General features: G+C 48.8%; 1 protein-coding gene across 2 annotated transcripts in view; it reads left to right on the top strand.

Moving 5' to 3' along the window:
• LOC139265992 (small conductance calcium-activated potassium channel protein 2) overlaps nt 1–26,448 on the top strand; it is a 271,997-nt gene that overhangs the window by 223,388 nt on the left and 22,161 nt on the right. For both annotated transcript variants that reach the window (XM_070883704.1, XM_070883715.1), the window contains one exon: nt 1,950–2,019. In XM_070883704.1, the coding sequence (XP_070739805.1) occupies nt 1,950–2,019 (70 nt within the window). The remainder of the gene's footprint in view (nt 1–1,949; nt 2,020–26,448) is intronic.

Raw genomic sequence — 26,448 nt, 5'->3', positions numbered from 1 at the left:
GTCACATTTTAAGAAGCTTTATCTTAATCTAGAGAATAATGAGATGAGTTTGGAGGAGATAAGTGAATTTCCTATCGAAAGTGCAGAATGGCATTCAAAAACTTACGCTACATGTTCAATTTATGAGAAAAATAAAACTTTGCAAAGAATTATCAGACCACATTGCTTAAAATAATTGCAATAGTTCAGATATGAGATTATAACTTGATATCTGTTTATAAATGAAAATAATTTACCATAATTAAATTTCCTGTAATTACTGTTTTCATGTATAAAAATAGTTCATTCAAAATCAAGGTTCAATTCCATGTTCTGTACAACACAACAATTAACAAATACTGCTCTGAAATATGGATTCCAAGAAATAATCAACAGAAGAAATGATTCTTCAAAATTATTCTGCAGTGGCAAAACTAATGGCATGAATTGTGTTAGATCACATCAATTCATTTAGAAATGTAAAAAAGTACACTGACGTGTGATGTACACATCATCAATTAATTTAGATCAGGAGGATGCTGTTCTAAAAGAGGTTATGAGAATCTTTAGCTGCAAGATGTTTACAATACTTTCTTTTTAATAGGAATTTCACTTATCACTGAGATACATTGGATACCAACTTCCCTTAATCAAACCCATTTCAGAGTTTACAGGGCTGGTATCAGGCCACACGGACATAGGAATACTTCAGATATGCAGGGCCAGGGGTCCTCAAAGAGGAGTGTTCGAAATATTTAAAAACCATAACTGGATCTGGATTCAATTTAGCCCATAGCTGAATTAAGTTTATTCTGAAAGAAGGCAAAATTTAACTCGATGAACAATTACAAACATTTAGAATTTAGACAAATAACAGAAGTAAAGCGTTCTTATTAAAATGCTAATTTCAAAAGATACAGTCATGACTATGTAATTCAATTAATTTTATAATTTTATGTTCCTTTCCATGATTTCCACTGAAACCTTGTGCTTCACCTGGTCATTTAGTGGTGCTTTTTATTTAAATAGAAGGAAGCAACAACATTTTATCAATTAAATTTAAGGCATTTTGAGCTTCACAACAGTGAGTTTAATCAGAAACTTAATCAACTCTCAAAATTCAAAAAGGTATGTGAAAGGTTATTCTTGGAAATTGACTTTAATTCAGCTCTCTATTAAATACAAACAACTGATAGGAGTCTTAAATGAAGTGAGTTTGAATATTGTCAACCCAGTTTCCAATGTTTCAGATTTGTTAGCGGTAAATTTGCTTCTAGAGTCCACAGGGAAAGTATGTGAAAAGTAACTAATCATATCATAACTGTATAGTGGGGATCTTCAGAATCTGGGCTGTACTAAGAGTGCTTGGTTTTAAAGTGGGAAATTATTATTTCCTTGGACAGCTGTTCTTCAGCTTGTTAAGCACATTTACAAAATACTGGTAATCCAAATTTATTTTATTATATGTGTGTATATATATCTTATAGCAAATGTATCTATTCTATAACAAACCATAGCTTAGATGTCCCTAGGATTCCGGTTAAATCATCACTATAATACTCTGTTTTGAGGAAATGGGCATCAAGCTCTCTGATGGAAGCTATGCTGATAGTCTAAGACTGATCTTCTTCCATCCTATGTCTATTGGTCATGATACTTAGGCTTTTAATGAATGCCTAAGCTTTGGTCTGACATTTGTAAAATTCTTTTTATTATTATTTTATTTCATCTGAAGCTATGGCTAATATAATGTAAAATGCTTACATTTCTCTCTGCTACCAACTTTTTTCATGTCAAGGAAGCATGCTTCTCATTCACCAGACAGATGACTGGTTTTGAACTTTTAAAAGTAAGACAATCATTGTTCATGCAGGTATTTTGCTCGGGTGAATTTTACTGCATGATGTTTTTTGAAGATAACATTGAAAGATGAAATTAAACTGACCAACTAAAATGAATGTTGCATTCAGGTTACGAAGTGTAAAAATGGAACAAAGAAAATTAAATGATCAGGCAAATACTTTGGTGGACCTTGCTAAGGTTAGTAGGATTCATTGTAAATTTGCTAAAATTGCTTTAAATTTTGCACTTTGAAATTCTTTGAAAATTGATAGGCTACTGTTCTGATTGTTAATTTCTAACCACCTCAAAGAGTTATTTCTGTGATTCTAACATTTTTGTTCTTTAACTTTTGCAGACATCATAAAAAATACTTCTTGTTTATTTATTATCCATAACATACAATGGATAAACTAGGCAATCTAACTGGAGAAACGGTTGGAATGATTTGTATTTCCCTGTGATTTCCCCCCTCTCACACTCTGCGTATTTCACTCTGTTTTGTCTTTTTCCCAGTCGTAGGAATCAGTCTCGCAAACAAATGGGCACAAATCACTACAGTTGCTTCATTAAAGGAAATGCTACCACAAAAATACTTTATTTCAGTTGCCTCTTTCCACGATTGAGGAATATTGCCGTACAGTTACTTTGTAGGCTTCCCTGGAGCAGGTGGAGCTAGCACAGATGCTACAGAGGTGGGGGAAAGCTACAGGACTAGGTTTTATTTGTGATGTTTTGTCCCTAAAAAGATGATTACTTAAAAAAAATCTATTATAGACTTCAGAAAAGAAGAGTTCAAGCTGGCCTCTGCTTAAAGCCATTTAGGCAATAGGTTAAGGTCCTGGCGAGATGGCCATCGATCTAAAGGTGTGCACTTTTACATGTTTGTCAAAGACCAAACAGAAACTACAAGGATGCCTCTGGTCCCAGGTGATGGATGCATAGCAAAAATACAATGCAAGCTCATGATCCAGCCTCACGTAAAATGTCATAGAGCAGGCATGTTCTCCAATAGTCTCCATTTTCAGATAGCTGAGGTTCTAGTAAACATGAAAATGTCACAAAAGGAATCCATCCATGATATTAACTTTATAGGAATCAATTTGCAGATTCTCCCATTGCTAAATTCTCTGCCAGAGAAACAGTCCTGTATGTGCGAGCAGGTTAGCATCCGGTTTCAGGACTGTACTTCTCAGATTCCTACATTGATGGCAGAAAACATCTTTGTCATCTTTAATATAAAGCTTTTTGAGACAACATCATGTAAACTCTCTCCTCCAGAGCAGCTGATATGGCATCAACAGAAATTCTCAGGGATGGAATGGCAGGTATCAGAGTGGAATAGTGATCATAAATAAGGTAACTCTAACTGATGTGGAAAGTACTTAGGGATGTACTTTATTTTGTGAATTAAAATTCCCAGCATTGAGTTTCACTAGATGGGTGCACATATCAGGAATTTGAGGGTGGGAAGCTGCAGGATTTTTCTGAAGGAGTGCAAATTTGTAAAATTACTTCAAGGTAATTAGTTTAAAGAACTTTTAAAAATATGACAGTCATAGAGCTCATCTGTGGAGTCCTTTATTCATAGTTTTCATCAGATCATGAGTGAAGCAGATATGTTGGAGTTACTGGTGTCATTGGAGTTGTTTATTTAAAGTGTGCCTCTGCTGAGATTTACAGGAACCCCAAAAAATTATTTGGCTATGAATTTTACTTTTAAGTGGTTGTTTACAAAAACGTACATGGGAGTGTTTGGGATAACACTTGTCACTCCTAATATTTACCTATACAGTTATTAAATGTTTTAACATTCATATGTTCTCTTCAGGAAACACAGTGATACGTAAATAAATTAGAGTTTAGGGAATTGTTTGTTCCCTCAATCCTTTCATCCTCATATAGGTCGGTCAGTTCTGCCATGGACAAACAACACCATAATGGTATCATCATCATCATAGGCAGTCCCTCGGAATCGAGGAAGACTTGCTTCCACTCTTAGCATGAGTTCTTAGGTGGCTGTACAGTCCAATATGAGAACCACAGTCTCTGTCACAGGTGGGACAGATAGTCGTTGGGAGAAAGGGTGGGTGGGATTGGTTTGCCGCACCCTCTTTCCGTTGCCTGCGCTTGATATCTGCATGCTCTTGGCGATGAGACTCAAAATGCTCAGCGCCCTCCCGGATGCACTTTCTCCACTTAGGGCGGTCTTTGGCCAGGCACTCCCAGATGTCAGTGGGGATGTTGCACTTTATCAGGGAGGCCTTGAGGGTGTCCTTGTCACGTTTCTGCTGCCCACCTTTGGCTCGTTTGCCTTGAAGGAGTTCCGAGTAGAGTGCTTGCTTTGGGAGTCTCGTGTCAGGCATGCGAACGATGTGGCCTGCCCAGCGGAGCTGATCAAGTGTGGTCAGTGCTTCAATGCTGGGGATGTTGGCCTGGTCGAGGACGCTAATGTTGGTGCGCCTGTCCTCCCAGGGGATTTGTAGGATCTTGCGGAGACATCGTTGGTGGTATTTCTCCAGCAACTTGAAGTGTCTACTGTACATGGTCCATGTTTCTGAGCTATACAGGAGGGCAGGTATTACTACAGCCCTGTAGACCATGAGCTTGGTGGCAGTTTTAAGGGCCTGGTCTTCAAACACTTTTTTCCTTCGGTGGCCAAAGGCAAAGGTATAGGCAAACAAGGAAGGACAAGGTATCTGACCTCCTGTTGGGATACTGAAGAGATAGACACTGGTACAAAAAGCAGTCATGAATTGCTTGGACACAAGTCACAGAGCAAGAGCTTAGTAACAGCCTCTTGATAGATTTCTCCATCAGGAAATGGCACATATTTTGTAAATGGGACTGTTAACAGATATATTCTCTGGTATAAATCAGAAGGCAAATTGAAGTTCTTCTGCTGTAAAAGGAAACAGAATAGAGTGGACTCAATCTTTTTAATGGAGAAGGCGACCGTGTGTTTTCCAACCAATTTATGATGCCATTAAAAAGAACGCAGAGTTAACCTTAAAGTCTCTAAATTGGCCATAAAATAAAAGATATCACCCTCCTGCAAATTCACAGCTTCATTTTCCAAACTAGAAAAGTCACAAAAGGAGATCTGGCAACCTGCACTTTCCAATTATCAGCTGCTGATCTGGTTATTGAAAGCGATAGAGTGCCCAAATCTACTGTTATAAGTGATTTTAAAAAGTCCTTACATTCCTGAATCAAATGTCAAAGGTAAACTTTAGTTAGCACTATAGGTTTGGTCTAGAGTAAAATAAGCATATGATGTGTCTCAGATTTACTTTTGAAGTCCTTTAAAGATGACACTGGATTTTCAGGCAACAAGGACACAATAGCAAAATGCCGCAGATGCTGGAATCTGAAATAAAAACAGAAAATGCTGGAAATTTCAGCTACTGAATTACTGGATAAGAATAGTAACATTGGGCCCAAGTTTGCACCCACAGTTAGAATGGTGCACCTCCATGAGGTGCGCGACTTTTTAGAACAGAAACAGCGCCTATTATTTACCTTTGTATTCTCCACGCAGCAGCACCAATGTAGGGCCCTGGCATAGCGCAGCAGAATGCGTGGAGGGCGGAACCAGGTCCCGGTGCTGAAAACAGTGCCGGGACCTCTGCACATGCGCGCTAGAGAGTGCATGCATGTGCAGTAGCTCCTCACCCCCAGATTCTGTGTGCATATGCTGCAGGCTGTGTGGGAGGGGCCTGAAGCACGCCACCCCTAGCACTGGCCGAATGGGCTCCCCGCCGCGACTTGCGAGGGTACAGACGGCAATGTCCGTCATCGTAGAGAGGAGATCCCTGGAATAGAAAGCCAAACAAGAAAGGGAGAAGGAGCTGGCAAAAGTGACCATCAAGAAGGAAGATGACTGAGGCCATCAAGTGTTCCTTGGTACTGTCTCGGAGATGTTCAGGGGGGGGAGGTAGCAGGAAAGCAAAGAGGGGCAAGACGTGAGTAGGATGGGATCTGGGCAGGCTCGTATGTTTAACGTTGCCCCCCCCCTCCTCCTCTTCCCCCCCCGACCCCTCCTCTCCTCCCCTCCTCTCCTCTCCCCCCTTCCTCTCCTCTACCCCCCTCCTCTCCTCTACCCCCCTCCTCTGTTCTCTCCCCTTCTGTCTCCCCCCTCCTTCTCCCTCCCCCCTCCTCCTCCCTCCCCCTCCTTCTCCCTCCCCCTCCTCCTCCTCTCTCTCCTCGTTCTCCTCTGTGCCCCCCTCTTCCCTCCCCCTCCTCCTCCCTTCCACCTCCTCCCCTCCTCCTCCCACCCTCCTCCTCCTCCTCCTCCCCCTCCCTCTCCCCTCCTCCCTCCCCCCCCTTCTCCCCCCTCCTCCTCTCTCCCCCTCCTCCTCTCTCCCCCCTCCTCCTCTCCTCCCCTCTCCCCTCCTCCCCTCTCCCTCATCGGCGGCCCGCTGCCTTCCCTTCACATAAAGGGAGGACTTCTATTTTTTATTTGTTATTGATTGATTGATTGCTTATTACTTTGGTCTTGGTGTTTTAGGTGCAGAGTTCTGTTGTATATCTGTAAAGCATGCACTCCCATGTTCCGCCACCAGGGAGCGCATTCCCTGAAGTCCCAAGGGATCCCAGAATCCCTTGAGAGCACTGTATATAAGCTGGCCACTAAGGCCTGTTCCTCACTCTGGAGTGTCTTATTAAAGACTGAGGTCACTGTTACTTTAACGTCCCTGTGTGCAGTCTCATCTGTGTTAGGAACACAATAACTGGTGACGAGTATACGAATCCAACGCAAAGGTGCAGCAAACTGTGGGCATCCTGGAGAAGTTCTCGGAGGGTGAGGACTGGGAAGCCTATGTAGACCAGTACTTTGTAGCCAACGAGCTGGACGGAGAAGGAAGCGCTGCAAAAAGGAGAGCGGTCCTCCTCACGGTCTGCGGGGCACCGACCAATAGTCTCATGAAGAATCTTCTGGCTCCACAGATAAGTCGCATGAGGAACTGTGTACACTGGTTCAGGAGCATCTTAACCCGAGGGAGAGCGTGCTGATGGCGATGTATCGATTCTACACATGCCAGCGATCTGAAGGTCAGGAAGTGGCGAGCTACGTCGCCGAACTAAGGCGACTTGCAGGACAGTGTGAGTTTGATGGCTACCTGGAGCAGATGCTCAGAGACTTTTTTGTACTGGGCATTGGCCACGAGACCATCCTATGAAAACTTTTGACTGTAGAGACACCGACCCTCAGTAAGGCCATTGCGATAGCACAGGCGTTTATGTCCACCAGTGATAACACCAAACAAATCTCTCAGCACACAAGTGCTAGCAATGTTCATAAATTAACTGGAACTGTGTTTGCGAGTAGAAATGTACAGGGCAAAAACCACGATTCTGCAACTGCCAGCAGGCCTCAGGTGATCCAGCTGACTCAGAGTCCGCAACAAAAGATGAAGGCAAGGCAATTCACACCTTGTTGGCATTGTGGAGGCTTCCATTCAGCCTATTCATGCCGCTTCAAAGGGTATGTTTGCAAAAGCTGTGGAAAAATAGGGCACCTCCAACGAGCTTGCAGACGAGTTGCAAGCCCTGCAAAACCTGCTAACCACCACGTGACAGAGGAAGATCGGTCCATGGTGGATGAAAGCAATTTCGAGCCTCAGAGAGAGGAGGCAGATGCTGAAGTACACAGGGTGCACACATTTTCGACGAAATGTCCACCTATAATGCTAAACGTAAAATTGAATGGCTTACCCGTAGCCATGGAACTGGACACTGGTGCTAGCCAATCCATCATGAGCAAAAAGATGTTTGAGAGACTGTGGTGCAACAAGGCATTCAGACCAGCCCTGAGCCCCATCCACAGGAAACTGATAACGTACACCAAAGAGCTTATCACTGTCCTGGGCAGCGCCATGGTCAAGGTCACCTACGAGGGCACGGTGCACGAACTGACACTCTGGATTGTCCTGGGCGATGGCCGCACACTGCTTGGAAGGAGCTGGCTGGGCAAAATCCACTGGAACTGGGATGACATCCGAGCGCTATCACATGTCGATGAGGCCTCATGTACCCAGTTTCTTAACAAATTTCCTTCCCTTTTTGAGCAAGGCATTCAAAGCTTTTCCGGGGCGAAGGTGCGGATCCACTTGGTCCCAGAGGCATGACCCATTCACCACAAGGCACAAGCAGTACCTCACATGATGAGGGAGAGAGTGGTAATCGAGCTGGACAGGCTGCAACGTGAGGGCATCATCTCCCCAGTGGAATTCAGCGAGTGGGCCAGCCTGATTGTTCCAGTACTCAAAAGTGATAGCACGGTCAGGATTTGCGGTGATTATAAAGCAATTATTAATCGTTTCTCGCTACAGGACCAATACTGGCTACCTAAGGCAGACGATCTATTTGCGACGCTGGCAGGAGGCAAGACATTCACCAAGCTCAACCTGACTTCGACCTACATGTCGCAGGAGCTGGAGGAGTCTTCGAAGGGCCTCACCTGCATCAAGGGACTGTTCATCTACAATAGATGCCCGTTTGGAATTCGATCGGCTGCAGCGATCTTCCAGAGAAACATGAAGAGCCTACTCAAGTCGGTACCACGCACGGTGGTTTTTCAGTACGACATATTGGCCACGGGTCGGGACACCGTCGAGCACCTACAAAACCTTGAGGGGGTCCTCCAGCGACTGGATCGCCTAGGGCTGTGGCTGAAGAGGTCGAAATGCATCTTCATGACAATAGAAGTGGAGTTTTTGGGGAGAAAGATCGTGGCGGATGGCATTCGGCCCACAGACGCCAAGACAGAGGCTATCAGGAACGTGCCCAGGCCACAGAACGTCACGGAGCTGCGGTCATTCCTGGGACTCCTCAACTATTTTGGTAACTTCCTACCGGAGTTAAGCACCCTCTTAGAGCCCCTACATGTGTTATTGCATAAAGGTGAGAACTGGGTATGGGGAAAAAACCAAGTAATTGCTTTTGAGAAAGCCAGAAACATTTTATGCTCCAACAAGCTGCTTGTATTGTATAACCCGTGTAAAAGACTTGTGCTAACATGTGATGCGTCGTCGTATGGAGTCGAGTGTGTATTACAACAAGCTAACGTTGAGGGGAAGTTGCAACCGGTCGCCTTTGCTTCCAGGAGCTTGTCTAAGGCCGAGAGGGCCTACAGCATGATTGAGAAAGAGGCACTAGTGTGCGTGTTCGGGGTAAAGAAAATGCATCAGTACCTGTTTGGCCTCAAATTTGATCACAAGCCCCTCATAGCCCTGTTCGCTGAAAACAAGGGGATAAATACTAATGCCTCAGCCCGCATACAAAGGTGGGCACTCATGCTATCAGCGTATAACGATACCATCCGCCACAGGCCAGGCACCGAAAACTGTGCGGATGCTCTCAATCGGCTACCATTGCCCACCACGAGGGTGGAAATGGCACAGCCTGCAAACTTGTTGATGGTGGCACAGCCCGCAGACTTGTTGATGGTCATGGAAGCGTTTGAAAATGATAAATCACCTGTCACGGCCCGCCAGATTAGGACATGGACCAGCCAAGATCCTCTGCAGTCACCAGTAAAAAACTGTGCAATGCATGGGAGCTGGGCCAGCATCCCCATTGAAATGCAAGAACTAATCAAGCCGTTCCAGCGGTGAATGGACGAGCTGTCCATTCAGCCAGACTGCCTGTTGTGGGGTAACCGCGTAGTGCTACCCAAAAAGGGCAGGGAGACATTCATCTCGGATCTCCACAGCACACACCCGGGTATAGTAATGATGAAAGCGTGTGTGTGGGACTGTACCCCAGTGAGAGTGAGTGTGTGTGGGACTGTACCCCAGTGAGAGTGAGTGTGTGTGGGACTGTACTGCAGTGAGAGTGAGTGTGTGTGGGACTGTACCCCAGTGAGAGTGAGTGTGTGTGGGACCCGTACCCCAGTGAGAGTCAGCATGTAAGGAACTGGACCCCAGTGAGATTCAGTGTGTGTGGGACACGTACCCCAGTGAGATTCAGTGTGTGTGGGACACGTACCCCAGTGAGATTCAGTGTGTGTGGGACACGTACCCCAGTGGGAGTCAGTGTGTGTGGGACCCGTACCCCAGTGAGAGTCAGTGTGTGTGGGACTGTACCCCAGTGAGAGTCAGTGTGTGTGGGACCCATACCCCAGTGAGAGTCACTGTGTGTGGGACTGTACCCCAGTGAGAGTCAGTGTGTGTGGGACCATACCCCAGTGAGAGTCAGTGTGTGTGGCATCCGTACCCCAGTGAGAGTCAGTGTTTGTGGGACCCGTACCCCAGTGAGAGTCAGTGTGTGTGGGACCTGTGCCCCAGTGAGAGTCAGTGTGTGTGGGACTGTACCCCAGTGAGAGTCTTGTGCGTGTGACCCGTACCCCAGTGAGATTCGGTGTGTGTGGGACCCGTACCCCAGTGAGAGTCAGTGTGTGTGGGACCGGTACCCCAGTGAGAATCAGTGTGTGTGGGACCCGTACCCCAGTGAGAGTCAGTGTGTGTGGGATCCATACCCAAGTGAGAGTCAGTGTGTGTGGGACTTTACCCCAGTGAGAGTCAGTGTGTGTGAGACCCGTACCCCAGTGAGAGTCAGTGTGTGTGGGACTGTACCCCAGTGAGAGCCTGTGTATGTGGGACCCGTACCCCAGTGAGAGTCAGTGTGTGTGGGACCCATACCCCAGTGAGAGTCAGTGTGTGTGGGACTGTACCCCAGTTAGAGTGAGTGTGTGTGGGATTTTACCCCAGTGAGAGTCAGTGTGTGTGGGACCCGTACCCCAGTGAGAGTCAGTGTGTGTAGGACCCGTACCCCAGTGAGAGTCAGTGTGTGTGGGACCCGTACCCCAGTGAGAGTCAGTGTGTGTGGGACCCGTACCCCAGTGAGAGTCAGTGTGTGTGGGACTGTACCCCAGTGAGAGTCGGTGTGTGTGTGACCCGTACCCCAGTGAGAGTCTGTGTGTATGGGACCGGTACCCCAGTGAGAGTCAGTCTGTGTGGGACCCGTACCCCAGTGAGAGTTATTGTGTGTGGGACCCGTACCCCAGTGAGAGTCGGTGTGTGTGGGACCCATACCCCAGTGAGAGTCAGTATGTGTGGGATTGTACCCCAGTGAGAGTGAGTGTGTGTGGGATTGTACCCCAGTGAGAGTCAGTGCGTGTGGGACCCGAACCCCAATGAGAGTCAGTGTGTGTGGGACCCGTACCCCAGTGAGAGTTAGTGTGTGTGGGACCCGTACCCCAGTGAGTGTCAGCGTGTGTGGAACTGTTTCCCAGTGAGATTCAGTGTGTGTGGGACACGTACCCCATTGAGAGTCAGTGTGTGTGGGACTGTACCCCAGTGAGAGTCAGTGTGTGTGTGTGTGAGACCCGTACCCCAGTGAGAGTCAGTGTGTGTGGGACCCGTATCCCAGTGAGAGTCAGTGTGTGTGGGACCCATACCCCAGTGAGTGTCAGTGTGTGTGTGACCCGTACCCCAGTGAGAGTCAGTGTGTGTGGGACTGTACCCCAGTGAGAGTCAGTGTGTGTGGGACTGTATCACAGTGAGAGTCAGTATGTGAGGGACCCGTACTCCAGTGAGAGTCAGTGTGTGTGGGACTGTACCCCAGTGAGAGTCGGTGTGTGTGTGACCCGTACCCCAGTGAGAGTCGGTGTGTGTGGGACCCGTACCCCAGTGAGAGTCAGTGTGTGTGGGACTGTACCCGAGTGAGAGTCAGTGTTTTTGGGACCCGTACCCCAGTGAGAGTCAGTGTGTGTGGGACCCATACCCCAGTGAGAGTCAGTGTGTGTGGGACTGTACCCCATTGAGAGTCAGTGTGTGTGGGACTGTACCCCAGTGAGAGTGAGTGTGTGTGGGACTGTACCCCAGTGAGAGTGAGTGTGTGTGGGACTGTACTGCAGTGAGAGTGAGTGTGTGCGGGACTGTACCCCAGTGAGAGTCTTGTGCGTGTGACCCGTACCCCAGTGAGATTCGGTGTGTGTGGGACCCGTACCCCAGTGAGAGTCAGTGTGTGTGGGACCGGTACCCCAGTGAGAATCAGTGTGTGTGGGACCCGTACCCCAGTGAGAGTCAGTGTGTGTGGGATCCATACCCAAGTGAGAGTCAGTGTGTGTGGGACTTTACCCCAGTGAGAGTCAGTGTGTGTGAGACCCGTACCCCAGTGAGAGTCAGTGTGTGTGGGACTGTACCCCAGTGAGAGCCTGTGTATGTGGGACCCGTACCCCAGTGAGAGTCAGTGTGTGTGGGACCCATACCCCAGTGAGAGTCAGTGTGTGTGGGACTGTACCCCAGTTAGAGTGAGTGTGTGTGGGATTGTACCCCAGTGAGAGTCAGTGTGTGTGGGACCCGTACCCCAGTGAGAGTCAGTGTGTGTAGGACCCGTACCCCAGTGAGAGTCAGTGTGTGTGGGACTGTACCCCAGTGAGAGTCAGTGTTTGTGGGATCCATACCCCAGTGAGAGTCAGTGTGTGTGGGACTATACCCCAGTGAGAGTCAGTGTGTGTGGGACCCGTACCCCAGTGAGAGTCAGTGTGTGTGGGACCCGTACCCCAGTGAGAGTCAGTGTGTGTGGGACTGTACCCCAGTGAGAGTCGGTGTGTGTGTGACCCGTACCCCAGTGAGAGTCTGTGTGTATGGGACCGGTACCCCAGTGAAAGTCAGTCTGTGTGGGACCCGTACCCCAGTGAGAGTTATTGTGTGTGGGACCCGTACCCCAGTGAGAGTCGGTGTGTGTGGGACCCATACCCCAGTGAGAGTCAGTATGTGTGGGATTGTACCCCAGTGAGAGTGAGTGTGTGTGGGATTGTACCCCAGTGAGAGTCAGTGTGTGTGGGACCCGAACCCCAGTGAGAGTCAGTGTGTGTGGGACCCGTACCCCAGTGAGAGTTAGTGTGTGTGGGACCCGTACCCCAGTGAGTGTCAGCGTGTGTGGAACTGTTTCCCAGTGAGATTCAGTGTGTGTGGGACACGTACCCCATTGAGAGTCAGTGTGTGTGGGACTGTACCCCAGTGAGAGTCAGTGTGTGTGTGTGTGAGACCCATACCCCAGTGAGAGTCAGTGTGTGTGGGACCCGTATCCCAGTGAGAGTCAGTGTGTGTGGGACCCATATCCCAGTGAGTGTCAGTGTGTGTGTGACCCGTACCCCAGTGAGAGTCAGTGTGTGTGGGACTGTACCCCAGTGAGAGTCAGTGTGTGTGGGACTGTATCCCAGTGAGAGTCAGTATGTGAGGGACCCGTACTCCAGTGAGAGTCAGTGTGTGTGGGACTGTACCCCAGTGAGAGTCGGTGTGTGTGTGACCCGTACCCCAGTGAGAGTCGGTGTGTGTGGGACCCGTACCCCAGTGAGAGTCAGTGTGTGTGGGACTGTACCCGAGTGAGAGTCAGTGTTTTTGGGACCCGTACCCCAGTGAGAGTCAGTGTGTGTGGGACCCATACCCCAGTGAGAGTCAGTGTGTGTGGGACCCGTACCCCAGTGAGAGTCAGTGTGTGTGGGACCCGTACCCCAATGAGAGTCAGTGTTTTTGGGACCCGTACCCCAGTGAGAGTCAGTGTGTGTGGGACTGTACCCGAGTGAGAGTCAGTGTTTTTGGGACCCGTACCTCAGTGAGAGTCAGTGTGTGTGGGACCCATACCCCAGTGAGAGTCAGTGTGTGTGGGACTGTACCCCATTGAGAGTCAGTGTGTGTGGGACTGTACCCCAGTGAGAGTGAGTGTGTGTGGGACTGTACCCCAGTGAGAGTGAGTGTGTGTGGGACTGTACTGCAGTGAGAGTGAGTGTGTGTGGGACTGTACCCCAGTGAGAGTGAGTGTGTGTGGGACCCGTACCCCAGTGAGAGTGAGTGTGTGTGGGACCCGTACCCCAGTGAGAGTCAGTGTGTGTGGGACCCGTACCCCAGTGAGAGTCAGTGTGTGTGGGACCCATACCACAATGAGTGTCAGTGTGTGTGTGACCCGTACCCCAGTGAGAGTCAGTGTGTGTGGGACTGTACCCCAGTGAGAGTCAGTGTGTGTGGGACTGTATCCCAGTGAGAGTCAGTGTGTGAGGGACCCGTACTCCAGTGAGAGTCAGTGTGTGTGGGACTGTACCCCAGTGAGAGTCGGTGTGTGTGTGACCCGTACCCCAGTGAGAGTCGGTGTGTGTGGGACCGGTACCCCAGTGAGAGTCGTGTGTGTGGGACTGTACCCCAGTGAGAGTCAGTGTGTGTGGGACCCATACCCCAGTGAGAGTCAGTGTGTGTGGGACTTTACCCCAGTGAGAGTCAGTGTGTGTGGTACCCGTACCCCAGTGAGAGTCAGTGTGTGTGGGACACGTACCCCATTGAGACTCAGTGTGTGTGGGACTGTACCCCAGTGAGAGTCTGTGTGTGTGTGTGTGAGACCCGTACCCCAGTGAGAGTCAGTGTGTGTGGGACCCGTATCCCAGTGAGAGTCAGTGTGTGTGGGACCCATACCCCAGTGAGTGTCAGTGTGTGTGTGACCCGTACCCCAGTGAGAGTCAGTATGTGTGGGACTGTACCCCAGTGAGAGTCAGTGTGTGTGGGACTGTATCCCAGTGTGAGTCAGTGTGTGTGGGACCCGAACCCCAGTGAGAGTCAGTGTGTGTGGGACCCGTACCCCAGTGAGAGTTAGTGTGTGTGGGACCCGTACCCCAGTGAGTGTCAGCGTGTGTGGAACTGTTTCCCAGTGAGATTCAGTGTGTGTGGGACACGTACCCCATTGAGAGTCAGTGTGTGTGGGACTGTACCCCAGTGAGAGTCAGTGTGTGTGTGTGTGAGACCCATACCCCAGTGAGAGTCAGTGTGTGTGGGACCCGTATCCCAGTGAGAGTCAGTGTGTGTGGGACCCATATCCCAGTGAGTGTCAGTGTGTGTGTGACCCGTACCCCAGTGAGAGTCAGTGTGTGTGGGACTGTACCCCAGTGAGAGTCAGTGTGTGTGGGACTGTATCCCAGTGAGAGTCAGTATGTGAGGGACCCGTACTCCAGTGAGAGTCAGTGTGTGTGGGACTGTACCCCAGTGAGAGTCGGTGTGTGTGTGACCCGTACCCCAGTGAGAGTCGGTGTGTGTGGGACCCGTACCCCAGTGAGAGTCAGTGTGTGTGGGACTGTACCCGAGTGAGAGTCAGTGTTTTTGGGACCCGTACCCCAGTGAGAGTCAGTGTGTGTGGGACCCATACCCCAGTGAGAGTCAGTGTGTGTGGGACCCGTACCCCAGTGAGAGTCAGTGTGTGTGGGACCCGTACCCCAATGAGAGTCAGTGTTTTTGGGACCCGTACCCCAGTGAGAGTCAGTGTGTGTGGGACTGTACCCGAGTGAGAGTCAGTGTTTTTGGGACCCGTACCTCAGTGAGAGTCAGTGTGTGTGGGACCCATACCCCAGTGAGAGTCAGTGTGTGTGGGACTGTACCCCATTGAGAGTCAGTGTGTGTGGGACTGTACCCCAGTGAGAGTGAGTGTGTGTGGGACTGTACCCCAGTGAGAGTGAGTGTGTGTGGGACTGTACTGCAGTGAGAGTGAGTGTGTGTGGGACTGTACCCCAGTGAGAGTGAGTGTGTGTGGGACCCGTACCCCAGTGAGAGTGAGTGTGTGTGGGACCCGTACCCCAGTGAGAGTCAGTGTGTGTGGGACCCGTACCCCAGTGAGAGTCAGTGTGTGTGGGACCCATACCACAATGAGTGTCAGTGTGTGTGTGACCCGTACCCCAGTGAGAGTCAGTGTGTGTGGGACTGTACCCCAGTGAGAGTCAGTGTGTGTGGGACTGTATCCCAGTGAGAGTCAGTGTGTGAGGGACCCGTACTCCAGTGAGAGTCAGTGTGTGTGGGACTGTACCCCAGTGAGAGTCGGTGTGTGTGTGACCCGTACCCCAGTGAGAGTCGGTGTGTGTGGGACCGGTACCCCAGTGAGAGTCGTGTGTGTGGGACTGTACCCCAGTGAGAGTCAGTGTGTGTGGGACCCATACCCCAGTGAGAGTCAGTGTGTGTGGGACTTTACCCCAGTGAGAGTCAGTGTGTGTGGTACCCGTACCCCAGTGAGAGTCAGTGTGTGTGGGACACGTACCCCATTGAGACTCAGTGTGTGTGGGACTGTACCCCAGTGAGAGTCTGTGTGTGTGTGTGTGAGACCCGTACCCCAGTGAGAGTCAGTGTGTGTGGGACCCGTATCCCAGTGAGAGTCAGTGTGTGTGGGACCCATACCCCAGTGAGTGTCAGTGTGTGTGTGACCCGTACCCCAGTGAGAGTCAGTATGTGTGGGACTGTACCCCAGTGAGAGTCAGTGTGTGTGGGACTGTATCCCAGTGTGAGTCAGTATGTGAGGGACCCGTACTCCAGTGAGAGTCAGTGTGTGTGGGACTGTACCCCAGTGAGAGTCGGTGTGTGTGTGACCCGTACCCCAGTGAGAGTCGGTGTGTGTGGGACCCGTACCCCAGTGAGAGTCAGTGTGTGTGGGACTGTACCCGAGTGAGAGTCAGTGTTTTTGGGACCCGTACCCCAGTGAGAGTCAGTGTGTGTGGGACCCATACCCCAGTGAGAGTCAGTGTGTGTGGGACTGTACCCCATTGAGAGTCAGTGTGTGTGGGACTGTACCCCAGTGAGAGTGAGTGTGTGTGGGACTGTACTCCAGTGAGAGTGAGTGTGTGTGGGACTGTACTGCAGTGAGAGTGAGTGTGTGCGGGACTGTACCCCAGTGAGAGTGAGTGTGTGTGGGACCCGTACCCCAGTGAGAGTGAGTGTGTGTGGGACCCGTACCCCAGTGAGAGTGAGTGTGTGTGGGACCCGTACCCCAGTGAGAGTCAGTGTGTGTGGGACCCATACCACAATGAGTGTCAGTGTGTGTGTGACCCGTACCCCAGTGAGAGTCAGTGTGTGTGGGACTGTACCCCAGTGAGAGTCAGTGTGTGTGGGACTGTATCCCAGTGAGAGTCAGTGTGTGAGGGACCCGTACTCCAGTGAGAGTCAGTGTGTGTGGGACTGTACCCCAGTGAGAGTCGGTGTGTGTGTGACCCGTACCCCAGTGAGAGTCGGTGTGTGTGGGACCGGTACTCCAGTGAGAGTCGTGTGTGTGGGACTGTACCCCAGTGAGAGTCAGTGTGTGTGGGACCCATACCCCAGTGAGAGTCATTCTGTGTGGGACTTTACCCCAGCGAGAGTCAGTGTGTGTGGTACCCGTACCCCAGTGAGAGTCAGTGTGTGTGGGACTGTACCCCAGTGAGAGCCTGTGTATGTGGGACCCGTACCCCAGTGAGAGTCAGTGTTTGTGGGACCCATACCCCAGTGAGAGTCAGTGTGTGTGGGACTGTACCCCAGTGAGAGTCAGTGTGTGTGGGACCCGTACCCCAGTGAGAGTCAGTGTGTGAGGGTCCCGTACCCCAGTAAGAGTCAGTGTTTTTGGGACCCGTACCCCAGTGAGAGTCAGTGTGTGTGGGACCCATACCCCAGTGAGAGTCAGTGTGTGTGGGACTGTACCCCATTGAGAATCAGTGTATGTGGGACTGTACCCCAGTGAGAGTGAGTGTGTGTGGGACTGTACCGCAGTGAGAGTGAGTGTGTGTGGGACTGTACCCCAGTGAGAGTGAGTGTGTGTGGGACCCGTACCCCAGTGAGAGTGAGTGTGTGTGGGACCCGTACCCCAGTGAGAGTCAGTGTGTGTGGGACCCGTACCCCAGTGAGAGACAGTGTGTGTGGGACCCGTACCCCAGTGAGAGTCAGTGTGTGTGGGACCCATACCCCATTGAGAGTCAGTGTGTGTGGGACTGTACCCCAGTGAGAGCCTGTGTATGTGGGACCCGTACCCCAGTGAGAGTCAGTGCGTGTGGGACCCATACCCCAGTGAGAGTCAGTGTGTATGGGACCCGTATCCCAGTGAGAGTCAGTGTGTGTGGGACCCGAACCCCAGTGAGTGTCAGTGTGTGTGAGACCCGTACCCCATCTGTGGTGCTGAGTGTTACTGCACTGTCACATGCTGTGCCACCCTGTGGTTGTGTGTTAATTCACTTACATGCAGTGCCCCTCTGTGCTGAGTGTTAAAGCAGTGTCACATAATGTGCCATTCTGTGGTGCCATTTTCATCAACCAACCTATAGCAAGTCACCAGGATCATAATTTAACAGCTAGTCTACTGTAATACATTTTCTTTGCATTAGTCACTGATAAAGGTCCATTAAAACATTCCAAAATGTTACATAAGCACATAAATCTAGGTTGACACTCCCGTGCAGTACTGAGGGAGTGCTGCACTATCGGAGGTGCCGTATTTCGGATCCGACGTTAAACCGAGGCCCTGTCTTCTCTCATAGGTGGACGTATAAGATCCGATGGCATTATTTTGAAGAAGAGCAGGGGAGTTATCCCCACTGTCCTGGCCAATATTTATCCCTCAATCAACATAACAAAAAAACCCAGATTACCTGGTCATTATCACATTGCTGTTTGTGGGAGCTTGCTGTGCACAAACTGGCTGCCATGTTTCCCACATTACAAGAGTGACTACATTCCAAAAGTATTAATTGGCTGTAAAGCTCTTTGAGACATCCGGTGGTCATGAAAGGCACTGTATCAATCCAACTTTTTTTTTATTTTATGGTGGGTTGTACATGAAAAGTAATACATTAATTTTTGATAACGCTTTCTATGTAGCTTTTAATCTTGAACACCGTTACAGTTTATATGACTCATTTCAAGCTTATTATATTTAAAATTTACTTTCTGAAAACATTGGCCATAATTTGCAGGGAGTCAGCGGGCGAGATTGGTGGCAGTCGGGTGGGAAATTTGATAATTTCGACAACGGGTCAGAAACCCGCTGTCAACCCCGCGGGTTGACAATTCAGCGGCGGGCGATTCAATTCAGAAAATTAGTGGGTTACTTAGGGCCACTTAAGTATGATTTTCAGCTTACCATTTGCATTTGACAACTTGCCCACGCTGGTCGTGGACCATGTCTGTCAAGCTGAGTTCAGTAGCCATTGAATCAGCTGATGAGTTGACAGCTTCAAATGTAAAGTAAAAACTCCCACCTTAAAGAGGTATCTTCCCTCATCCACAAGCTGTTCCTCACTGCATGTCCATCACAGATTCACCATGCTGCAAGTCTTTACACTAGACTCCATCCTGTCTGACCTCATTACTTTTCTTACCATTGACAGATCGCTTCTGGCATCTATTCACCTGCCATCTATTCCATCAGCATGGGTTCCCTTTACACTCTCTCTCTTGGTCCTCAGAATCCCACCATGATCAGCTCCAACACCAGCAGCACCAACAACATCATCAACCTTCTCCGCAATCAACTAATGCTGCACAGGTCAAAGAGTATCAGCACCCGACCACATTGCTGCCCGGGAGGCCAGGGATGACCTTCAGTTGATGCTGTAACCCAGGCTGCCACATAATGCACCAGGTTGACACCACCCCAACACCAACACCATAAAGCATCCCTGCAATGCCAAAGCCATTCCTTTCACACTCATCAGTATTGCAGGGGGTACCGTTATGTCTCACCATTCACTGCAACTCACTAAGCCACTTCTAAAGGTGCACACAAATCTGTCCAAAAATGCAAAGTGTTGAAAATAAAGATTTCAATGTTTAACACCACAATAACAGAAACTTTACATAAACATTGGATAAAACACTCAAGTGCCTAAACTTGTGTGTTGTTAGTTGGTATGATTGCATAAGGATGAGGGTGAGTGTGAGGGGTGGCTAGTGAGATAGAGATGTGATAATATAGATAGAGAGGGATGGGTGGAGGTGCAAGGTAAGTTGGTGTGAGTAAGGATGTGCAGGAGTATGGTAGGGAAGGCAGAGTGATGGGGATGTGATGAGTGGCACAGCAAGATGAGGTTGAGTGTGGCTTTGTACTAACGTTTCGGGATCTACTGAGATCATTAAAAGTTTGTGGCACTGCACCCAGGTCCTCCTAACCACATTCCTGCTTGTGCTCTCCTCTGCAATGTGCAACCAGGCTGTGTTGGTGTCCTGGGGAGGTCTTTTCTGCTCCTGCGTGCTATGACTCTTTCCATAAGCATATGGAGGGAGTCCTGAGAGAGCCTGGGTGCAGCCCTGCAGTCATTGTCAGTGTTTGCAGCACCTCAATGCTGTTGAACACTGACAGCACAAATGTCAAAATAAAGTTGGCCATGGTCCCTTTAAGGAAACCGGCTGATGACACTTCATCAAATGACGTCACCAGACGTGCTTCCTGTGATTGGCCGGGAAACGAGCTAGACTGGTTTAACAAACCCCATCAAGGGAAATTCATTTCACAGAGTGCGATGGAGCTAGCAGCAAGTTTGAGACCCGCCACCGATGTCGCCCGCCATGGACTCGCCGAAGTCAGCAAAATCTTGGCTATTGTTTTTATGCAATTACAGCTTTATCTAATAAGGCTAATTTTATAATGTTAGGTGCACTACCCAGGATTTTTGATTCATCATGGACGCAAATTCGTGAGGATCGTTCAGCAATTTTTGAATATACATTCCTGGCAGTCAAGGCTCCAAGGGAACTGTATTTCATAAAGTTGGCCTATTATATGGAGTTAGGTCGCAGATCAGCTGTGATCTCATTGAATGGTGGAACAGGCTAGAGGTCGTAATTGGCTCACACCTGTTCCGATTATGTACAGAGATTACAGGGCTGATAATGTGCTGCTCTGCTACTGCCCATTAGTTGCTGGGTCCTGTATTATCAGGCACAGAGGCATAAAGCCTACTCTGCAACGAATGTGCTCAGCACACTACGACTCGGGCAGGATGCACCTAGTGCACCAGGAGCCTGTGTACCAACTGTGTGCAAGCCTCATTAGGTACAAGAATTTAATGGCCGGGCCTGATTTGAATGGGAGGCCTTTGTTTCTCAACCTCAGGCAACCAGATTGAGAGGCTGGCAGGCTCCAGGCGGGTTGGCCTGTAGCATTAGTCGACACATAAGAAGGAGGGATTGCATGGGGGCCAGGGGGCAGCAGCAGCAGGGGGAAAGGGGGGGGGGTCTGCTGAGGATCAGAGGCCATGAGGCGGCAGCAGCAGCGGAGGGGTGTCCGATGCGGATCTTGTACAGTGTAATGAGACAGGGTTAATTCGTAATCTCATAATAAAGGATCCTCTGGGGGAGCATGATCATGATATGATATTATAAGGATCAGTGCTTGGGCCTCAACGATTTAAAACCTATAATAATGCTTTAGATGAAGGGACCGAGCGTAATGTATCCAGATTTGCTGCCGATACAAAGCTAGATGGGAAAGTAAGCAGTGAGGAGGACACAATGAGTCTGCAAAGGGATATAGACAGGTTTAAGTGAATGGGCAATAAGATGGCAGATTGAGTATAATATGGGGAAATGTGAGGTTATTCACTTTGGAAAGAAGAATAGAAAAACAGAACATTTTTTAAATGGTGAGGAACTATTAAATATTGGTATAAAAACAGAAGATGCTGGAAATTTCAGCCAGTCATCGACCTGAAACATTAACTCTGTTTCTCTTTCCACAGTTGCTGCCTGACTCGTTGAGATTTCCAGCATTTTCTGTTTTTATTTCAGATTCCAGCATCCGCAGCATTTTGCTTTTGTATTAAATATTGGTATTCAGAGAGATTTAGGTATCCTCGTACAGGAAATACAGAGAGTGAGCATACAGGTACAGCAAGCAATTAGGAAGGCAAATGGCATGTTGGTCTTTATTACAAGGGGGTTGGAGTACAAGAGTAAGGAAGTCTTGCTACAATTATACAGGGCTTTGGTGAGACCACACCTGGAGTACTGTGCAGTTTTGGTCTTATCTGAGGAAAGATACACATGCCTAAAAGGCGTTGCAACAAAGGTTCACTAGATTGATCCCTGGGATAAGAGGGTTGTCCCATGAGGAGAGATTTAGTAGATTGGGCCTATATTCTCTGGAGTTTAGAAGAATGAGAGGTGATCTCATTGAAATATTTAAGGTTCTGAAGGGGATTGAAAGGATAAATGCAGAGAGGTTGTTTCCCCTGGTAGAAGAATCTAGTACTAGGGGGCACAGTCTCAGGATAAGGGGTCGGCCATTTATGATTGAAATGAGGAGGAATTTCTTCACTCAGAGGGTTGTAAGTCTTTGGAATTCTCTACCCCAAAGTGCTGTGAATGCTCAATCAATGAGTATATTCAAGGCTGAGATAGATAGATTTTTGGAGTCCAGGGGAATCAAGGGATATCGCGATAGGGCGAGAAAGTGAAGTTGGGATCGAACATCAGCCATGATCTTATTAAATGGTGGAACAGGCTCGAGGAGCCGTATGGCCTACTCCTGCTCCTAATTCTTATGTTTAAAAAAAAGGCAACATTTCAAGGGTAGTCAGCAGTCCATCCATAGCTGCTGTTTGAGGCTCTTAAAATTAAGCTTTTTTTAAGCTGCAAGGGAACTAATGGCCACCTTTTTTTTTAATAAAAAAAAGGTTTTAAATATTTTATTAAAAATTTACTATGGAATTGACTAGTTTACACCAATGAAACTAGTAAATGCTCTGTATAGTTTTTGAAGGGATTTTCAGTTATTTGGGGCCCAAATTTGGCCAGGAGTTGCTCCAGTTTTTTTGGAGCAACTTGATTTTTTTTGGTGTATCTTAAAAATCGCAATTCTACACATTGAATTTGCGCCAGTGTAAGTGAGTTAGTTAGGATTTTTTTTAGTTTAATTTTTTTTTTTAAAAGGGGGCGTTACCTATGCCTGTTTTGACCATTTAAGCAAGTTTGGCCAGCTAATAGTTGCTCCAAACTAACTTAGGCCAGGGTATGTGGCCACTTGTGACCCACACAGAAAACCCTTGCGGAGAGTTAAGAAATCAGTGCAGGTAAGTACATTTAAAGCACCAAGCACTAAACAAAGCACAAAAATAAGCATTCAATAACAAAAAAAATACAAGGAAGCTGAGAGGACCTGCACCTAGCACCAAGACTTACAAAGCATTAAACAAAGCACAAAAAGTAATAAGCAATTAATTAACAAATAAAAAATAGAAAGAACCCTGCACCGAAAGCACCAAGACCAAAGTAATAAGCAATCAATCAATCAATAACAAATAAAAAATAGAAGTCATGCCTTTATGTGAAGGGAAGGCAGCAGGCCGCCGATGAGGGAGCCCATTCAGCCAGGGATAGGGGCGGTGCACTTTAGCCCCTCCCACACAGCCTGCAGCACATTCTCACAGATTCTGGGGGCGAGGAGCTACTGTGCATGCCTGCACACTCTAGTGCACACGTGCAGAGGTCCTGGCACTGTTTTCAATGCCGGGACCTGGCTCCGCCCCCGAATCCAATTGCCACGCTGCGCCACCATCGAGGAGAGGCTGGGAGTGGCCAAACTCAACCCAAAGATTTTTGCTGCCCTTGGAGTTCTAAAAAAGCGGTGAGTGTGCCAGAAATCTGTACTGGCCAAATTTGGGCCCATGATATCGGGTTACTTTCAGGTGGAGGGATGTGATTGAGGCCCAGGGGAGGCGTGAGTTCGGGGCCAGGGGCCCAGGGGCAGCACGGGCCAGCACACACTGCGATATGTGTGCGCACTAGTTCCGTGCAGCAGAGCAGGTCTCCAGTCATCTTGGGTAATCCTTGCCACTGGACCAAGATCTAGCTCTGTCAAGCCAACCAGCCACCACACGTTAAAAAAATCCACGCACAGGCATTTTCCACCCTTGAGGATGTAGTTCGGGTCCTTTATTGAAACACCTGTGTACTCATCCTTTTTTGGCGTGGAAGCGTTTTGAGGGACCGCCTATGACTGACTGACATAGCTGCTGGTATCTGATATTTTAGCTCTGACTCCCATGGTGCTCCAACCCATTGGCCAAGGTGCTGGGAACATCATAATATGATTTACAACAGTGACTACACTTCAAAAAAATAGTGCTCTAAAGTGCATTGGGATGCCCTGAGTTCATTGAAATGCAAGTCTTTCTTTCTTTCATTTGGCACAATTCTGAACCGGCTTGATTTCAATTCGAACTTGATTTTAAATCCGATCCACACAGCAGAATCTGGGCGGATGAGCAGTTAAAAACCAGCAGGGCCGGAAGTTAAAATACCCCAGGCCTCCACCTTAGGTCAGCAATTGCAAAAGCCAAGGCTAAAGCATTCTCAACCATTTTCAACCAGAAGTGCTGAGTGGATGATCCACCTCGGCCTCCTCCCGAGGTCCTCACCATCACAACTTCCATTCATCAGCCAATTTGATTCACTCCACCTGATATCAAGAAACGGCTGAGCACACTGGATGCAACAAAGGCTATGGGTCCCGACAAAGGCTATGGGTCCTGGCTGTCGTGCTGAAGACTTGTGTTCCAGAACTAGCCGCGCCTCCAACCAAGCTGTTGCAGTACAGCTACAACACTGGCATCTATCCGACAATGTGGAAAACTGCCCAGGTATGTCCTGTCCACAAAAAGCAGGACAAATCCAATCCGGCCAATTACCACCCCATCAGTCTACTCTCAATCATCAGTAAAGTGATGAGGTGTCATCGACAGTGCAATCAAGTGATAGTTAATCACCAATCATCATCACCATAGGCGGTCTCTCATATGAGGATGACTTGCTTTCACGAGTTCACAGTTGTTTCAATGAAGGACCCGATGTTCCAATCCTGAACTCCAGTTGAAGGGGTGGAAGATGCCTGTGCGTGGATTTTTTTAACATGTGGTGACCATTGCACAACAGCCACCACATGGGCTTGTCAGAGCTAGGCCTTTACCCAGTGGCAAAGGTTAACCAGGATGACTGGAGACCTGCTCAGCCAATAACCTGTTAGCCAATGCCCAGTTTGGTTCTGCCAAGATCATTCGGCCAAGAGCTCGTTACAGCCTTGGTCCAAACACGGACAAAAGAGCTGAATTCCAGAGGTGAGGTGAGAGTCACTGCCCTTGACATCAAGGCAGCATTTAACCAAGTGTGGCACCAAGGAGTCAATTTTAGCCCCGAGCAGGTTTCAAGTGGGTGAGTGCAAATTGTTTTTAAAAATTCATTCATGGGTTGTGGGTATTGCCAGTAAGGCCAGCAGTTATTGCCCATCCCTAATTGCCGTTGAGAAGGTGGTGGTGTGCCTCTTTCTTGAATTGCTGCAGTCCATGTGGTGAAGTTACCCCCATACTGCTGTCAGGTAGGGAGTTCTAGAAATTTGACGAGTGACAATGAAGGAATTTGTGATATATTTCCAAATCAGTAGATGGTGGTGTTCCCATGTGCCTGCTGCCCTTATCCTTCTAGGTAATGGAGGGAGTGAATGTTTACAGTGGTGGATGAAGTACTGATCAAGTGGGCTGCTTTGTCCTGGATGGTGTCAAGCTTCTTCAGTGTTGTTGGAGCTACACACATCCAGGCAAGTGGAGAGTATTCCATCATATTCCTGACTTGTGCCTTGTAGATGTTGGAAAGCTTTGAGGAGTCAGGAGGTGAGTCACTTGTCGTACAATACCCAGCCTCTGACCTGCTCGTTGCCAGTATTTGTGTGGCTGGTCCAGTTAGGTTTCTGATCAATGGTGACGCTCAGGATAATGATGGTGGGGGATTTGACGATGGTGATGCCATTGAATGTCAAGGGGTGGGATTAGACTCTCCATTTTTGGAGCTAGTCATTGCCTGGCACTTGTGTGGCACATTTATTACTTGCCACAGCAACCAAGCCTGAATGTTGTCCAGGCTTTGCTATTACTGGAACTGAACACTGTGCAATCATCATCAAACATCTCCACTTCTGACATTATGAAGTAGCTAAAGATGGTTAGGCCTAGGACACTGCCCTAAGGAACTCCTGCAGCGATGTCCTGGAGCTGAGATGATTGGCCTCCAACAACCATCTTCCTTTGGGTTACATATGACTCCAGCCAGTGAAAACCCAATCCTCATTGACTTTAATTTTACAACGGCCCCATTGGGCTACGTTTCAGAGTTTACACATCACATAGAGGAAGCACAGTGATAAGAAACACAGTACCGTTGTACTGATGTCAATGCCCGGGATTTCCTGCATGGCTATAGCACAGGCAGAAATGTGGTGGGTGGGACCTTCAGCTGCCTCACATATTCAGCACGAACTCCAGCAGACTGTCTAGACTCAGCAGGGCCGAAATTACCCCTCCCGATTCCAGCAGCCATGGGGCGGCGTGAAATGGCTGCCACCTCTCTGTGGAGGGGCTGCCATTTTGGAAATTGCCCTTCCTCAGGAACGGAGCGGTGTCCAAGATCACCTCAACCGTTTTTCCGCCACAGCGTGCACGCGCCGATCCCTTTCTGACTGGCGGGGACCCTCTCGCGCAATTGCCCTCGTGAATTTGCCTCCTACAAGAAATTGCCCCGCAGGAGAGGCCCCGCCACTGGCTAGTGCCCCCAACAGCTTTTGCTGTCAGTGCATTCTGTGAAATGGCAGAGCAGCTGCCCTTAAAGGGGAGGGCGCACTGTCACGGTCGGCATGTTAATTTTTTTGTCGGCCGACTGCCAGTTCGGCCCGACATTTATGCCCCCGGGCACCCCGCTGGCCCACACGAAAGCCTCCCTGGTGGCCTAATGGAGCTAACTAAAATATCTGCAGAGTTCGCAGCGGCTCTCTTTAACTGAAAGGGACAGACATTGTGATGCGTCTGCTCGACACGGCGCGACCGCATTGCGCTGGTGTCATCGGCGAGGCACTGATGACTGATCGGGGCAGCAG

The sequence above is a fragment of the Pristiophorus japonicus genome, chromosome 1 (assembly GCF_044704955.1).
Source record: "Pristiophorus japonicus isolate sPriJap1 chromosome 1, sPriJap1.hap1, whole genome shotgun sequence".
Taxonomy (NCBI): domain Eukaryota; kingdom Metazoa; phylum Chordata; class Chondrichthyes; family Pristiophoridae; genus Pristiophorus; species Pristiophorus japonicus.
The sequence above is the reverse complement of the archived record's forward strand: the minus strand, read 5'-3'. Positions and strand labels throughout refer to the sequence as shown.